At 43.2% G+C, this 17746-nt stretch overlaps 1 protein-coding gene across 4 annotated transcripts in view; it reads left to right on the plus strand.

Moving 5' to 3' along the window:
- The first annotated feature begins 8120 nt into the window (after window positions 1-8120).
- CGRRF1 (cell growth regulator with ring finger domain 1) overlaps window positions 8121-17746 on the plus strand; it is a 29571-nt gene continuing 19945 nt past the window's right edge. Inside the window, exon 1 of one of the 4 annotated variants that reach the window (XM_045059933.1) lies at window positions 8121-8201. Coding sequence is in view for 1 of the 4 variants with exons in the window: in XM_003987650.6 (XP_003987699.1) it covers window positions 8463-8566 (104 nt within the window). In the remaining 3 variants the exon portion in view is untranslated. Of the gene's footprint in view, window positions 8202-8253; window positions 8567-8699; window positions 8838-17746 lie in introns of those variants that run through there. The other 3 variants (XM_003987650.6, XM_045059932.1, XM_019833031.3) reach the window with 3 other exon arrangements.

Genomic DNA, 17746 nt, shown 5'->3' on the forward strand with positions numbered 1-17746 from the left:
TAATCTTTTCTGGCCTGAATTTTTTCTAAGTCCGTTATTCTCTGTAACAGCACCTTTGCTAAAGTATGTTTATATTACTTATATATTCCCACCCATTTACTCCATCAATAAATAGTTACTGAGGGCCCATTATGTAATCAGCTCTGTCCTGGGCACCAAGATTCAAAACAGACTAAAAATCCCTACCATCATGGAACTAAAATTCTTTTTTTTTTTTTAACGTTTATTTTTATTTTTGAGACAGAGAGAGACAGAGCATGAACGGGGGAGGGGCAGAGATAGAGGGAGACACAGAATCAGAAACAGGCTCCAGGCTCTGAGCCATCAGCCCAGAGCCCGATGCGGGGCTCGAACTCACGGACCGCGAGATCGTGACCTGGCTGAAGTCGGACGCTTAACCGACTGCGCCACCCAGGCGCCCCTGGAACTAACATTCTAATGGGAGGAGGACGTATCAGGCAATAAGAATAATAAATTTGTAAACACTATGGTATGTTAGAAGGTGATTAGTGTTGGGGTAGGGGAGAAATAGGAAAAGAGAGATTGGGAACACAGGGGATGAGGGATTTGTGATTTTAACTAGGATAGTAGTCCTAGTCCTCACTAGGAAGGTCATGTCTGAACACAGATTTGAAGCTGTGGAGATTAGCCATGTGAATATCTGGGGGAACATTCCACACAGAGGGAATAACATTGCAAAGGCCCCGGAGGCAGAAGCATGCAGGTTGTTGCCGGGAACAAAAAAGCAATCAAATGACTGGAGTGGATGAGCTGTGTTGAATTGTAGATGAGGTCATAGATAAAATTGGAGGCCTGGGTCCAACAGCCTTGTAAATAATCATAGGGACTTTGGCATTTACGGAGTCAAGATACAGTGTTATTGGAGAGAGAGAGAGATTGAGGAGGGGAATGATGTAGTCTCTTATGCATTTTAGCAGGATCATTCTGACTTCTGTGTCCTTTTAAGAAGATCCTTCTGTTGTTGGGTTAGACTATAGAGATAAAGGGATTTCCAGAGGCAGCCAAGAGAGAGTAACCAAGCTGCAGTCTCTTCTTTCTCACTGATTACAACTAAAAGCTCTGGACAGAACATAAAAACAACTACCTGAGGACTCTAAAGAGTAAATAATAACAAAATAGCCAGGGGATTGAAGAAGGAAAGGGTTGATGGCCTCCTCTTCATCCTGTTTGTGAAGGGTCTGTGATGGCTCTAGGGTTATGGGAATAGCCAAACACATAAAACTTAACACTGGACAGATGAGACTGATGGCAGTTTTTTAGTCACATGTACTCACAGGCTGGGGGAGGGGGACAGCAAATGTCATGCAGGGCTACAGGGAGCTGCCCTTGGGAGCACAGTGAAGAGGCTGTGTGAGGCAGGCTTTGTAGTCTCAAGAGGGTGTGGTGCCCAGGCTGGTAGGGAACTGGAACCTACCACTCAAGGATGAGCAGGCACTGTGTCTGGTCCCCATGATGAGGGTTGTCTGGTTAGGGAATCTTATCTGTGCGAGCAGAGTAGGGAGAACAACTTGCAGTTGGGTCATTCCCAATATCCCTGAATGTCACGGCAGCACATGATAGGAGACCTTAATTTTAGGCCTTACACACCACAAGAAGGCAGATCCTGAAGAATGACCAGTATGGTGCCAGTGAGTTTTCTAGTTGGTTTTTTTCTCCTTTATTGCCTGAGCAGGATGGATCAGGGAAGAGTGTGGAACAGGAAAATGTGGAAGGAATTACCCCATCCCACCCCACCCCTTTTTTCCTCTCCTCGCCCAGCCCTGAGGGCAACACCAATGTGTTAGCACTGTCTCAGCAGGGCAGGGGCACAGGCACCTCAACCCTGAGAGAAAATCGATGCAAGGAATTTGAAAAGGGGCCCTTGTTGTGCACAGAGTGATGGAGGTATCCCAGTGACTTTTTTTTCCCTACCTTTTTCTTGTCATTTCGCCTGAAGGACAAGCTCAGTCACACACAACTACAGGAAAGTATACAGTGCAAATACTCTGGAGATCCGCATCTTTCAGGCTAGAAGAACAGGCAGAGGGGGCCTCTGGGAGCCCAAAGGTGTAGGCGAAGCCCTAAAGAGGACAGATTAAAACTGACACAGGGCACATACCCAAGCTCCACACGTGCAGAACACACCCACAGAAGCATAGCAAAGCCTAGGAGAACTGAACTACAACATAAACCATTGCCAAGACTCAAATTAACCCCAGAGTGGCTCGGGTGAGGGACAGTCCCAAACAGCATAATAAAGACTTTGAAAATTGAGCTGCCATTCTGTATCTTGATTGTGGTAGTGTCCTATGACCTCTATACATTTGTTAAAACTCATAGAACTGTACACGGAACACAATGCATTTTATTGTACGTAAATGAAAATTTAAATTTTAAAAAAGTAAAACAAAACAAAAGAATAGACCATGGGAGATAAAGAAGCAAGAAAACCATTGAGGAGACTACTGCGGTAATCCAGGGAAGACATGGTCTGGATCCACATACAGCCAGTGATTTGGTGAGAAGTGCCCAGAATCAAAAAAATTTTCTGTATCAGGGTTTCTCAGCTTTAGCAATACTGACATTTGGAGTTAAATAATTCTTTGTTGTGGGTGCACTGTGCTATGCATTGTGGGGTGTTCAGCAGCATCCTTGGCCTCTACCCACTGGAGGCCAGTAGCACCTCCCCGTTGTGAACCAAAAATGCCCAGATGTTGTCAAATGTTGCTAGGGCACAGGGGTGGGAAATCACCCCCAGTTGAGAACTGTTCTAGGTGAATGTCCTAAGCTTTGGGCCACAGACCATGTACCATATAAATCAACAGTGGCAGCTCAGTTGGGGTGGGCTTCAGGTAGCCTTCTGCCACATAGTATGTATAGATGGCAGAAGCCCAACAGCTAAGACCACGAGAGGTTTTTACTAGAGAAGCTTAGGAAGTTCAATGAGCAAGAAAGAGTTAAGTTCTGCCAAGGTACTACAAGATTTTTCACAATTCCTGTCGTCTATGGGACCAGACCTAAATTGCACATTCATTCAGTTCTGTTGTGCAGTGCCTGTCTCAAAGTTATGATGCTTATCATGTTCCTCCTACTGGTGTCCTCAAAATAGAGATAAATTTGCTCTTCCAAGAAATAATGTGGGCTAGAGAAAGGCCATATAAAATGAAAGGGTTAGTAGCTCCAAGAAAAATATATAATGCAGATAATAATTTTTAAAACCACATTCATATTTTCCTGCATTTCTCTTCTGAGACCTTCTCCTTGGTCAGTCAGAAGCATGTATAAACTTCAAAGGATAAATAGAGCTGTGATGTTGGGAACGCAAAAGAGAGCAAGCAGCTTTCAACTGCCAAAATGGGATTTTTGAGTCCCCAGAAACACAGTAAACTAGAAAAAGCAGACGCTACAGAGAAAGGTTTTATCAAATTTTAGAGCTCTATTAACATTTCAAAGTCCTGGCCATGGCAAAATTAAAAGTGGCATTTAGTATATGCCATGTGGTAGAGGAAACTGAGGTCATGACAGAAGGCATGTATCTGCCAAGTGGGAAGGAGGGGAAGGAAGTCTTTCCCTTCCAATGTGGTGGAGTGTGACAAGAAGGAGGGGCCTAAGTGCAGCCTTCCGTCAAATCCAACCTGTTCTGGCTTCCCCTCCAGACTGCAGTCTCAGATTGGGAAAGGGGTGGGGCCTGGAAGGGGCTGGAGCATCCAAATAGGTATGGTATTGGAGAACCTGAAGGGACTGGAATTGGTAGTCCACTTTCCCTTTAAGAAAGAAGGAGAGGATTTGCATTTGGCTCTACACCATCTTGAACAGCAGCAATAGTGTTCAACAGCAGAGGTGACTACCCTGAACAAAGACTGCATTTTCCAACCTCCCTTCCAGTTAAAGGTAGACACCAGGCTGAGTTGTGGCCAATGGAATGAGGGATGTATCCTTAGAGTTTCCTTAAATTGAAGTGTTTTCTCATTCTCCCTCTCTTTCCTCCTTCCTTTTTTAAAAAAATTTTTTAACGTTTATTTATTTTTGAGAGAGAGACAAAGCACGAACAGGGCAGGGGCAGAGAGAGAGGGAGACACAGGATTTGAAGCAGGCTCCAGGCTCCAAGCTGTCAGCACAGAGCCTGATGCAGGGCTGGAACCCATGAACCATAAGATCATGACCTGAGCTGAAGCTGGATGCTCAACTGACTAAGCCACCCAGGTGCCCCTGCTCCTTCCTGCTAACAAGAATATGGAAACGGTGGCTAAAGCTACAATAAGCATCTTAAACAGGAGGTGATCTTAGGGATGGGGCTACACATGGTGGAACAAAATAGAAGCCTGAGTCCCTTGCACTCAGTGCACTCTCACTGATACTCTTGTACTGTGGACACCATAACAGTCCTGGATTAATCTACCTCTAGACTTTCACTTAAAAAAGAAATACTTTTCTATCTCCAGTGAGATACTGGTATGTGGTTTTTTTGTTTGTTTGTTTGTCTTCACTTACAGTTGGGATAATTTCTAATAATCCACCTCACTGCAAGTCCTCATGACTATCCTAATCAGAATTAACAATACTTCTTGGGGGCGCCTGGGTGGCGCAGTCGGTTGGGCGTCCGACTTCAGCCAGGTCACGATCTCGCGGTCTGTGAGTTCGAGCCCCGCGTCGGGCTCTGGGCTGATGGCTCGGAGCCTGGAACCTGCTTCCGATTCTGTGTCTCCCTCTCTCTCTGCCCCTCCCCCGTTCATGCTCTGTCTCTCTCTGTCCCAAAAAAATAAATAAATGTTGAAAAAAAAAATTAAAAAAACAATACTTCTTGCCTGGACTTTTAAAAGAATCTGTTTATGGATAGCCCCCTATTCACTCACATCCATCCTAACCTCCTTCCAATAGCTTTTCTACACAGGAGCCTAAGGGACTGATTGGAAATGCAAACAGAATGTCACTCCCTGTATTAGTCTGCCTGACTGCCATAATAGAATACCACGGACCAAGTGGCTAAAGCAAAAGAAATTAATTTTCTCACAGTTCTTGAGGCTAAAAGCCCAAGATCAAGGTGCCAGCAGACTTTCTGGAGAGAACTCTCTTGGTTTGCAGGCAGGACTGCCTTCTCACTGTGTCCCACATGGCCTTTCCTCTGTATACACCTGCATGGAGAGAGAGAGTAATCTCTGGTGTCTCTTCCTTTTTTTTTTTTTTTTTCTACAAGAACATTACTCCTATTGAATTAGCTTCCTACCCTTATGACTTCACTTAACCTTCACTGAATCTTACTTCCTTAAAGGCCCTATCTCCAAATACAGTCACACTACGGACTAGAACTTCAGCATATGAATTTTAGGGGGACACAATTCAGTCCATAACATGCTCCTTTTTCAATCATATCAGTGGCTTCTCATTGCTCTAAAGGTACAGCTGTGCAGTTTAAATAGCAATACTCATGTGGTCTGGGCCCTACTTATCGCCACTTTTTATCTCATAGCATGTTACTCCTCACTGTCCATGCTTTAGTCACATTGGCTTTTCATTTTCTCAGGTGTGCTATGATTTCTCCCTCCTCAGAGCCTTTGCACATGCTGTAGCTTCTGCCCTAAATGCTTTCTCCCTTCCTGTCCCTTTGCCTGGTACATCTCTATCCATTAGGTCTCAGCTCAATCATCTGTTTTTCGTGGAAGACTTTCCCAATCTTCCTTGTATTTCACCATTCCCCTGTTATATGCCCTCATAGCTCCATGTACCTCTTTTTAATGGCATTTATTATAATTTTGCCTTTATATTTTGTTCAAGATTCTTTGGTTAATGCTTGTCTTTTCCATTAGATGATAAATTCCATGAGAAATAGCTATATCATTTTTGGCTTATTATTGTATCCCTAATGCCTTCTACAGTGTCTGGAACATATCTGACACTCAAACAACATTTTCTGAATGAGTAGGTAAGAGGTTAGTCATGTAGAGATGGTTCAAACAAGGAACTTGAGTCTTGATCATAAAGAATATACAGCACGGCAATTGAGGATTTGGGGTGGTGGAATGAAATAAGATATATGTTTAAAAGTAAAAGATATGTGTTAAAAAGAATTTTTTGTCTGTACTGTGTATTGTGTATTATGTGTTAGAAACAATCAATGTTGGAAACAACGTTTGAATGGTTGTAGCAGATACCTAAACGGGAAATAAAGGCTTGAATTAAATTTGTGTTAGTTCCTGTTTTTTTTGAGACTTTTTCAGTGTAAATCAAGTTGAATCTCAGTTTTCTCTACTGCTGGTTTGGGATTTGACTTTCATGGCCTGGTTAGTGAATTATCCTTGTTCAGCTGTTTTCCATCTTCCAATATGTGCTGTTCTTATTTTATTTCCTGTTTTTGTTGACTTATTATTTTTTTTACATCCCTTTACTGTAGTTTTAGTGGAGTTTTGGGATAGAGCAAAATTATAGGCATATTTTTAATATACTACTTTACCTTGGAACTCCCTCTGTTTATTATGAAAACTCTTTATTGTTTATTGCAATAAAATTGCCTTTCACACTGGCCGAGATTTTTGTTAAGTGACAATATCAAATGATTGCAAAACTGAGGATGAAAGGGTGGGAGCAAAAATCGGTACAATATTTCTGGATAACACTGTTTCTCCAAAGGCTTAAAATGTACATACTTTTTGAACTAAAATTTCCAACTCTAAGAATTCACCTACGGAAATGATATAGCTTTACGATTGTTCACTGCAATGTTGTTTATGACAATAAAAAATTGTGGGGCACCTGGGTGGCTCAGTCGGTTAAGCATCCCACTTTGGCTCAGGTCATGATCTCAACGTTTGTGAGTTTGAGTCCTGTATCTGGCTCTGCGCTGAGAGCTCAGAGACTGCAGCCTACTTCGGATTCTGTCTCCCTCTCTCTCTGCCTCTCCCTCTTTCCCCTCCCCCTCTCCCTCCCAAAAATAAACATTAAAAAAAAAAAAAAATCAGGGGTGGACTGGGTGGCTCAGTCAGTTAAGTGTCTGACTCTCCGTTCTGTTCCAGCCCAGATCATGATCTCACCATTTCGTGACATGGGGCTCTGTGCTGACGGTGTGGAGCCTGCTTGGGATTCTCTCTCTCTCTCTCTCTCTCTCTCTCTCTCTCTCTCTCTCTCCCTCTCTCCCTCTCTCTCTGTGCCTCCCCCAACCCCCTCTCTCTCAGAAATAATTTTTTTTACATATTTAAAATATTGTCCAACCATAAATAAACTATATAATTTCACAAATCATATATGTAGTTGTTAAAAATTATATTGTTGAAGCAAGTTTCTTACACAGCACTACTCCAGAGAGTACACAATACATGGTCATTTGCCAAGAGATATGCGAACCCTTAGAACAAATTTAGCTCGTGTTTCTCTAGCACTAATTTTACTAGTGATTTGGGAGTGTGGAGGGGCTACTAGTGATCCATCCCATGGTCCTCTGTCCCTTTCTTCCTTGATACCAAAACTCTGATTTGTAGCAAGGGATGTCGCTGCTGAGAATAAAAGATTACATTTCCCTGTCTCTGTGGTAACTGGGGGTGGCCTAAGGGCTAAACACAAACCTATACGAAGTCAATGGAGTTGTGAGAGACTTCTGGAAAGGCTACCTTGATGGAGTTGACTGTATGGGGATGAGGAGAGGAGACGAGCATTTCGCTCCTTTCTTTACTTAAAGGCCTCTGCTCGTTTACAAAAAAATTATAAATACATATTTAAAATTATTATTAAAGTAAAAATTAATACAAATATTCAAATATCTAATTCAATTTGAGGGGTGTAGGGAGAGGAGAAAAGGAATGGGATGTGGGAGGGCAGTTGATTTGCTTCTATGAGAATCTTCATAGGCAACGCTAATTTTCCTCTATCATGAAATCCAACTTGAAAGGCTGGCAAGGCTCATAAACTGCTTGCGAGACTCCTTTCGGTGTTTCGTATAATTGTAACTTTTCTAGATAAAATAAGAGCAGGTGTGGGGTTACTTCACTTTGTAGAACCCAAAATGCAGGCTCTCCTCCTCCCAAATTTGCCGCGGATCTCATATGCGGGATTTAGACTCTATGACGTGGATTTCTCACTGTGCCTCCTCTCTGTGCCATCAGAAAAACCTTACCTGAGCCTTGGACAAGAGATGGCCGGGATACGTGTTTAGAATTTGCCGCAGAAAAGCCTTGACCTCTAGGACAGACAGACGCTCGCTGGGTACCAATCCGGTGAGTCGAGCCAGGCACCGCCCCTCTGCGAAGCCAATAGCTCGGGACGGAAGCAGTAGAGGCGGGGCCAGCCCTGCAGGCACCGTTGTGATTGGCACGCCGGCTCCCGCAGCCTGAGAGGTTGCCCCGAAGACTAGCCGGAGAACCGGGGCGAGTGCGGATCTACAAAGTTTGTCAGCTCCGGGGCGCCGTAGTGGCTTTTACCCCAGCGGGGTGGGCTGGGCTGGGTGGCTGGAGCTCGGCTCAGTTTTGGACATCCTGATGGCCGCGGTGTTTCTAGTAACGCTGTATGAGTATTCGCCGCTTTTCTACATTGCGGTGGTCTTTACCTGCTTCATCGTGACCACTGGCCTGGTATTGGGATGGTAAGTGCCCCGTAGTTAGAAACAAGGAACACAGGGGCGGACCGCTGGGGCGTGGGGTCGCGGAGAGCAGCGGGCGGGGGGCGGGGGCGAGCATCGGAGGCGGGGCGGGGGTGCTGTGGGGCTGGGGCGCCTGTGGCTGTGGGGGAGCTGGTGTCGAGAACTCCTACTGGCTCCTGGAGGAAAACTAGGTGCGGGGCGCACCTGCATCGCTGCTGTGCATCACTGTGCCGTCCCTGTCGCTGCAGGCATCTGGGGGTGGTGCCGGATTGAGGTATTTTACCCAGCTTTGTGTCTAGCAGTTCGTGAGGGCCTCGTCTTGGTGTTGGGATAGAGTGCTTGTCCAGCAGGCTTCTGTCCCGGATTGGGGCCTACTGTGTGCCCAGAGTGAAGTCAGTCACCTGCGCTACAGTGCGCCGACGTGGACAGTAAACACAGTTGATTGTTGTTCTGACCAGAACTGAGCACTTGGCCTCAGATCTTTCAGCCTAACTCTGAACTCTGTTACCGTTTGAGAATTTAATGGTCTCTAGATAAATTCCACGCCATTTGGAGTAATATTTAGTCGAAAAAGTTATGAAGTCACAATTTTAGAGATAGAAAAGACCTTTGAGATAAGTTATATTAACGCGTGGGGACAGTTTACCCATTGGAGACAAGGAGAATAGACTGTTAGATAATCCCTGAGCTGTTCTTCTAACTCAGAGATTCTAAAATTTCTCTCTTGAGGAGGTGCCATTGTATCATGTTTAGAGAAGCCTTATGAATACAGCTAGTTGAAACCATCTTTCTAATTCATCCACTGAGGAGAGAAACATGGGCCGGATTTTGAAGAATAAGTATTTTGAGAAACAAATGGAGTTAAATGTTTATGGTAGAGAATAGAATGCATTTCAGAGATACAACATGAGCAGAGGGGCAGAGGAAATGTGTTATTGAATAGCTCAGCCTGTGTAAAATGAGTTTTAAAATAACCTGTGGTCACATATATGGGATTACTGTACAGACAGGAAACAAGCCCCCTTCCCTTTTTTAACATTTATTTATTTTTGAGAGACAGAGTGCGAGTGGGGGAGGGACAGACAGCGAGGGAGACCCAGAATCTGAAGCAGGTTCCAGGCTCTGAGCTATCAGCACAGAGCCTGACGTGGGGCTCGAACCCACAAACCGTGAGATCATGACCTGAGCCAAAGTCAGATGCTAAACCAACTGAGCCACCCAGGCACCCCGGAAACAAGCCCTTTTTAGTTTCTGAAACTATATGCCATCTTTCAAAACTAAGCACAGTTTTAACATTTCCATACTGTTTCCCACTCTGCCAGCAGTAGAGCACAAAATTCCTTGTTTGTGGGTAGGAGAAGACTAAGACGAGTCTTAACACAATGTGTTATTCTTGGTTCATCAAATTTTATTGCTATTTATTGTTCATTTCAAGAAAGTTTGTAATTGGATTTACAACTTGGTTGCCCAAGTGAGAAAAGCAGTCTTTACACAGGATTTCTTAATGACTATAGTGTTAGTATTATTCCCTTAAAGAAATGTAATTTTCTTCCATTAAATGTAATTTTCTTCCAATAGGTAACTAGTTGATCATTGCATTATATCCTTAAATTTTAATTTTCAGTAGGCCAACTAGTTAGATATCTTAGATATCTATCTATAGTATTGGGAAGAGAAAAATGAATGAGGGCCGTATTGATAATGACAGTGGCATCTGTGGGTAAAGGTAATCAGGAACCTCATGTTTATAGTGGTTAAGAAACAGACTTTGGAGTCAGACGGGCCTAGATTCAAATTCTGGCTCTGCCCAGTTTTAAGATTTGTTTTGAGAACTTAATGATTGCCTAACCACTCCACTGAGGTATGACTTTGGAAGGGTAGAAGGCCAGGTAATTGTAGAATTTTTGGAAGTCTGGGCTATGCATTGCTGAGGCCACAAGACCGTGTAAGTGCCAGTCACTTTCATTCTGATTTGGACCTAACCAGTTATCTTGAGTCTTGGTTCCTTGTACCTTGGTTAGCTTTGCCCATGTAGATCAACTTTTTACTAGTGTTTATTTGCTAACCTAAGCCAAGGCAACAGATTCATTGAGCAGAAACAAAGAAAACCATTTAGATATCACAAAAGCAGCTTTCCAATAGGTAAACTCATTCGAAGGTAAACTCATTAAACCACTGTGCTTTTCACCCATGTTATTTCTTTTTAAAGTTTATTTATTTATTTTGAGAGAGACAGAGAGTACATCTGGGGGAGGGGCACAGAGAGAGGGGGAGAGAGAATCCCAAGCAGGCTCTGCACTGTCAGCACAGAGCCTGATGTGGGGCTTGAATCCACAAAGCCGTCAGATCATGACCTGAGCCGAAACCAAGAGTCGGATGCTCAACCAACAGAGCCACCCAGGCGCCCTCCCCCATGTCATTTTTTTTAACCTCCCCAAATATAATCCCCGTTGGTCTTGTGTCTTCGCTGTAATGGCTGTTATCTCAATACTACTCTGATTTTCTTTCCCACTGCTTCTTTCTACTGTTCTCCTTGTCTGCTTGCACTGTGTGGGAGTGGAGAAAAAACAGGAACATCTGACTGTTGGAATCCCAATAGCAATGGCCAAAAATCATGCCACTGAGAGTATGGTATTTCTATTTAACTCGGTGGTGGTTTCTGTGAGCTCTAGTAGCTTATTAGGCTCTTGCTATTTGCCAGGCACTGTACAGAAAGGAGACCAAAATGCCATACCTCCTTTAACAGTTTCAAATAACGAGGGACCCTGACGCTGCAGCTGCTCCCTGCTTCCTCTTGACTACAGGTCATGAAGCTTTTGTCCCTCAGCTTTGTTGCACCTCTTTATATTCTGTTACGTGAATCTGGGACAGAACCTCTAAACCACATTTCTTCTTTGCTGGCTGGCTGCCAAGCAGGCTTTGCCAGCAGGGGAGGGAGAATGGAAGGCTAGAGGACACCAGGCCTTGCTGCTTCCTGTGTGACTCTTTTTCTTGTCTGTCTCACCACAGAGATAGTGCCTCACTCTGCCATTAACAGTTGGTCCCAGTGTTTTCAGTTTATAGTTTTGCGCTCTCTTAGAACCGCCTACCACACCCCTTCAAAGATACCAATACCTTTCCTGAGATCTGAGCCCCAGCTCCATGGGGGTCCTTCTCCAAACTTCTAAGCTGTAGTAACTCTCCTCTATTACTGTTCTAGGAGTGATAGCTTCTTCCTACTGGTACTACTTCTATGATAGTCACTGTCCCCTTTTTGCTTTTACAGTTCTTCAATATCTGGTTAACAATTCTTCATATTAAATTCTCTCTGTTAGGGGCGCCTGGGTCACTTAGTTGGCTAAGCATCCAACTCTTGATTTTGGGTCAGCTCATGATCTCACAGTTTGTGGGTTTGAGCTCCGTGTCGGGCTCCACGCTGACAGTGCAGAGCCTGCTTGAGATTCTCTCTCTCTTTCTCTCTCTCTCTCAAAATAAATAAGTAAACTTAAAAAAAATTCTCCCTGTTAAAATAACTGGTGTGCTTTTGGTCTCCTGATTGGACTTACAAAAGATATTAATAAAGAAATTGTTACTAAGATTGGGATCCTGGGGGAGAACCTCTCAAAGATGGGCTTCAGAGATTGCTTTGGTCGTATCTTTAGCTCTTTGTCAATGGAATAAAAGGTCCTAGTAATGCATGGCATGTATTGGCATCACAGTTCATTAAATGACTATTTTTGGTTGATTGTGATAAAATGATTTCTGACGTTAAGTGCCTTGGGGACCCAGTGGCTAAAGTACTTTTTGACTACAAGGACTGAGGGATAGTTAGGTGGTTGTCTGAGACCACTGGAGCCCTTACAGAAAGAAAATGACAAGCTAAGATCTTAAAACACCCAGGTCAAGTCTTAGAGTCCAGAATCAGAGATTCTGTGGTTCTAAAGCACTTTATTTCATATAGCCCCAGAACTAAACATTGAACATAGTTTTAATTGCGCTGGGAATAGAATTAGGGGTGGGGGGCGGGGAACAGAAGATCCCAAGCAGGCTCCATGCTGACAGCAGCAAGCCTGATGTAGGGCTCGATCTCACCAACCATGAGATCATGACCTGAACCGAAGTCCGACGCTCAACCGACTGAGCCACCCAGGCACCCCTGAAATGCCATTTCTAACAGTTTTGTGTTTTCCTCTAGATGGTTTCAAGAAAATTCTTTCCAATGCAAGTGTATTTGGCACCCTAAGCAAATACAAACTAAAGTCATAGCCTTTTCCTAAGGAGGAATGTGGGCTCATTTAGGACACTGAGTGGAAAAAAGTAGAGCCCTTAGACTTAGACTGGAGACATCTAAATTGACTTGGATAAAACTGAGAATCTTGAAACCCCAGTCATTCTGACTCTCCCTTGTTGGAAGCAGCCTGCTTTCCATGTGTGAGAAAATTGGCCTTCCCTTGCTTGAAGGTCCTGTAATAACCTTGCATAGGGTAATTGCTTTGCAAAGGATGTCTTTACTCAGACCTATCTCTGTAACCTATTGCTATGAGGCCTAGATCTCTTCATGCTCCAAAGGACAGGGACAAAATATAACCTGGTTGGAAAGAGCCTAGCCTCGAAAAGAATTGCAAAATTTTACTAATTTGTATCATTGGGAGGGAGGAGTATGTGTGAGAACAGATTGTAAATAGGTTAGGCCAGGGAGGAGAAACTGTAACACTATCAGATAAAATTTATTGATCTGGCTTTGTTCTCAAGAAATTCTGAATCTAAAGTATTAACTCAGATTTGGTTGACTGAAATTTGGATTCAGTGGTGGCCTATATATAATAAGGTTAAGATGGATAAAACTTTCCTGTCATAATGAGGAAAGAATCTGAAGGCTTAGGAAAATAGGAATATTGGACTGGATTTAATATGTGCAACTTGCACACCCACCCACCTATTGTATCCTTCAAGAGTGCACAGAAGATAGACTTTTCATGAAAGCACTGAGAAATAAACTTCCAAGAGGAGACTTGTATCCTTGAAAATTTCTGTTCTTTGTAGTCTGTTTATGATAGTGGGAGCTCCTGATGTGAGGTCCAGGGGCACCTCACAGGAGTCAGGGTTGACTTGTGTTCCATAATGGGCAATGGAGGACAAAGTGAAGATTGTTTTGGCCCACAAGGATCTTTGGCAGTGACTAATGGCTTACAGTGCCTCTAGGAATAAAATAGATGGGTAGCCTACTAAATGCTACATGAACTACATAGGAAAAACTTCATGTCTGGAGCAGGAAACCTGACTTGGGTCACAACAGTGGAGAGTTACCACCTTTCACCCAGTTTATAGATATAAGCCAGTCCATAGACCTGGAGCCTCTAATTAAAAGGGAGATCAGGTCCCCTTGAGGAAGGGCCCCATATCCTTCAGTGCTTCCTCAAGGACATAACTGTAAATCATCTGCCAGATCTTCCTTAGAGGTTGTTCTTTCTCAACTGCAAACATGCTCTTCTGTACTCTGTTTGGTAATACTGGGGCTGGGACTTTGCAAACCGCATTTCTCTTGTGCTAGTTTGCCCCCGCTTAGGGTCTGCCAATAGGTGATGCTAGAAAGAAACTGGAAGGCTAGAAGAGGAAGAAAGGACTTCCTCTTAACAGTTTGCTTCCTTTTCCTGGTCTGTGTTCCTGCAGCACTCGCCTTTATCCTGGCCGTGGCAGCTGGCCTGAGAACCAGCAGTTTATTTACAATTTACAGTTTTTCCTCATACCTAGAACTAGCCTCATCGTACACCTCCAGAGATAACAGTACCGGCTGGCCAGCACTCCCACCACCAGTCTGCATGCCACCTCTGGGGGGTCCCTTATCCAAGTTTCTAAACGGCATTAATCCCCACTCTTCCCTTTGTTTCCCCAGTCCGAGGAGGGCGAACTGCTTCTTGCTAGGATACCTCAGTGTATCCTAGTGTTTCAGTCTTCAGTACTTGATGAACAGTTCTTTATATTAGTATTAAATTCTTTATGTTTAAATAGCAGATGTGGCTTCCAGTTCCTGCCAGCCCTGCCTGATACACTGACCTTGACCATTTCTCATCCCACTTGTCAAATGCAGTAGGTTGTGTGTGTGTGTGAGGAGGTTGGTGATGAGGCCCACATTCCTCCTTAGGAAAAGGCTATGACTTTAGTTTGTATTTGCTTAGGGTACCAAATACACTTGCGTTGGAAAGAATTTTCTTGAAACCATCTAGAGGAAAACACAAAACTGTTAGAAATGGCATTTCAGGGGTGCCTGGGTGGCTCAGTCGGTTGAGCATCGGACTTCGGTTCAGGTCATGATCTCACGGTTGGTGAGATCGAGCCCTACATCAGGCTTGCTGCTGTCAGCACGGAGCCTGCTTGGGATCTTCTGTCCCCCCCCCCCCCCCCCACGCTCTCAAAAATAAATAAACAAGTAACAAAAAAAGTACTTAGAAATGGCATTTCAAACCTTCGTAGGGCCTTAAGATCACTTGTTCTAATCCTTCATTTTACAAATAAAGGCACAGAATTTCAGAGATTGTGTCACTTTCCCAAAGTCTTATCGTTAGCACAGTGGTTCCCTCAGAGACAAACATCCTCCCCCCACCAAGGGCTTCCCCATGAATGGTCTTTATATCCTGACCTAGTGTCGGCATCCAGCTAGCTGTGTGAGACCGTCTTTGGGAGACCACCGGGAGAGAAGCCCTGCCCAGCCCAAGTTAACAACTGCCTGTTAGTTTTCTGATTGGCTTGAGAACTCAAGGCTGAATGGGTGATCAAAACTGTTTACAACCAAGCCTAAAATTTTAGCTTCAAAGTAAACTTTATTTACGAGGGGCTCCCTGAGACTCCAGACACAAAGAAAGGAGGTCCAGTCTACCAGTTCAGCCTCTGGTGAGAAGCTTTGGAAGTGTGTGTGGGGTAAGACATTAATTATATAGGCAGTATGAAAAATGTGGTCAGAATTCAAAGTCCACAGATCATTGCTGTGCTGGAAGTTTAAACGATATGAAGAAGTGCAACAAACAACTTAGAAATGGGAAAAACCAGAAGTATAGAAAAATCCAGGAGGAATAAGTATAAAAATGTAACAGTAAAGGAAAGAGAATGGAAAATTCTCCATACGGAAAAAAAAGGGGACTAGGTTTATATAAAAGAAAGTAATGTTTAGAAACATTTATTTAGTTGGTATGCCATTACTAACAGTTGCCAAAATGACTTTGAGTGGAAAAAGATACAGATGAAATTTGATTGGAAGGAAAATTGATCAGTTTTCTATTTTATTATTCCTCGTAATGTCATATCAGATACATGATCTGATACACAGGGCATCAGTGCCTTCATTCAAGTTTTGGACTACAAATGTGGAAAAGCCCAGATGTTAGGATGGTGGCCAAAGACACATCACTGGGTCTGTTTATCAGTATTTTACAGAACTGTTTGTCAGCAGCAATTATGGATTACTATTTGACCACTCTCCAATTTTTAACTTCACTCCAGGTCATCTCTGCATATCGGCTTTTGAGTAATGTGTTAAAGATAAAATATTGGTCACATCAAACAGATTAAAACTATGAAAGTTATGGATTTTTGTGCAAAAATGAGCAAGTTCACACTGAGTCAAGTATGTGAAAAAGTTTACTAGGCTGAAAGTTCAACATGAGTCACCAGTGTGTCAGCTGCCCAAAAAACAGCTTTCGTGATCTTAGTCTACATTAAACATAATGTTTAGGACAAAAGGTGTGGTCAGTCTGTGACATCACTCTATTACACAGTGAAGTCTACCCTCTCTCCTCTCAAGCCTTGTTTCCCCCAAAGCATAAGGATATTGGGGGAACAGGGCTGGTGAAGTCAAAATGGACACAGAGCCTTGCTTCAGCATTGGCTGCTCTAGCCGTGGTTCACTAAGTCCTTTGGGAGGACAGGAATACAAAAATGTCCGAGATCATAATTCAGAAACGTAGCAGTGTTCAGACATAATTCAGATAAGGCAGTAATGAAAAGCCAAAGAGCAAAAGCATTAACCTTAAAGGAAAAGGTTAATAACTGTGTTAAAATTAAGAACTCTGTTCATCAAAAGAGACCTAGTATGAATGTGAAAAGGCAAGATGTAGAAAGGGCGAAGATATATGCAACAAAGGGCTCATATTCAGGACATATAAAGAGTTTCTATAAATAAGAAAAATCAGTCATCTGAGAAATAGAAATGAAAACCATAATGCAATGCCACCATACACCTACGAGGATGTTCATAATGTTTTGGCAAGGATTTGGAGCAAGGGGAGCACTCATTCACTGCTGGTGAATATACATAAACCAATTGGTAGCATTATCCATTGAAGTTGAAGAAGCACAGATCTTATGACTGAGAAATACAATTTCCAGCATGTGTAGACCTACTAGAAATGCGTCTAAGTGTATGTGGACCAAGCACCTTGTATGAAAATGTTCACTTAGGGGCACCCAGGTGGTTCAGTCGGTTAAGTGTCTGACTTCGGTCCAGGTCATGATCTCACGGTTCATGAGTTCGAGCCCCACATCAGGCTCTGTGCTGACAGCTCAGAGCTTGAAGCCTGCTTTGGATTCTGTGTCTCCCTCTTTCTCTGCCCCTCTCTAGCGCACGCTCTCATTCTCTCTCTGTCAAAAATAAATAAACTTAAAAAAAAGAAAGAAAATGTTCACTTAGGCATTATTCATAATGGCCGATATGTGAGGACAACTTAAATGTCCATTAAGAGTAGAATGAGTAAGCAAGTTGTAGCACATTTACTATGCAGAATACTATACAGCCACAAAATGCACTAAGTATAGCTACAAGGATGAATCTTCAGGCATAATGTTGTAAAATAGTAAAAAAAAGTATACACAGCACACTTCCACTTACATAACAATTCAAAAACAAGTATTCTAAATTAAAATAACAGAAGTCAAGATAGTGGAGAGGGAAGGGGTAGTGCTTGGGAGGGGACACAAGAAACTTTCCGAGGATATCGTTTGGGTTCTTTTTTTTTTTTTTTTTTTTTTTTTAATGTCTATTTATTTTGAGAGGGAGAGAGTGTGAGCATGCGTGGGGGAGGAGCAGAGAGAGAGGACAACAGAGAATCCCAACAGGCTTCGCACTGTCAGTGCAGAGCCAGACATGCAGCTCTATCCCACAAACTGTGAGATCATGACCTGAGCTGAAATCAAGAGACACTCAACTGATTGAGT

Source organism: Felis catus, chromosome B3 (genome assembly GCF_018350175.1).
Source record: "Felis catus isolate Fca126 chromosome B3, F.catus_Fca126_mat1.0, whole genome shotgun sequence".
Lineage (NCBI taxonomy): Eukaryota > Metazoa > Chordata > Mammalia > Carnivora > Felidae > Felis > Felis catus.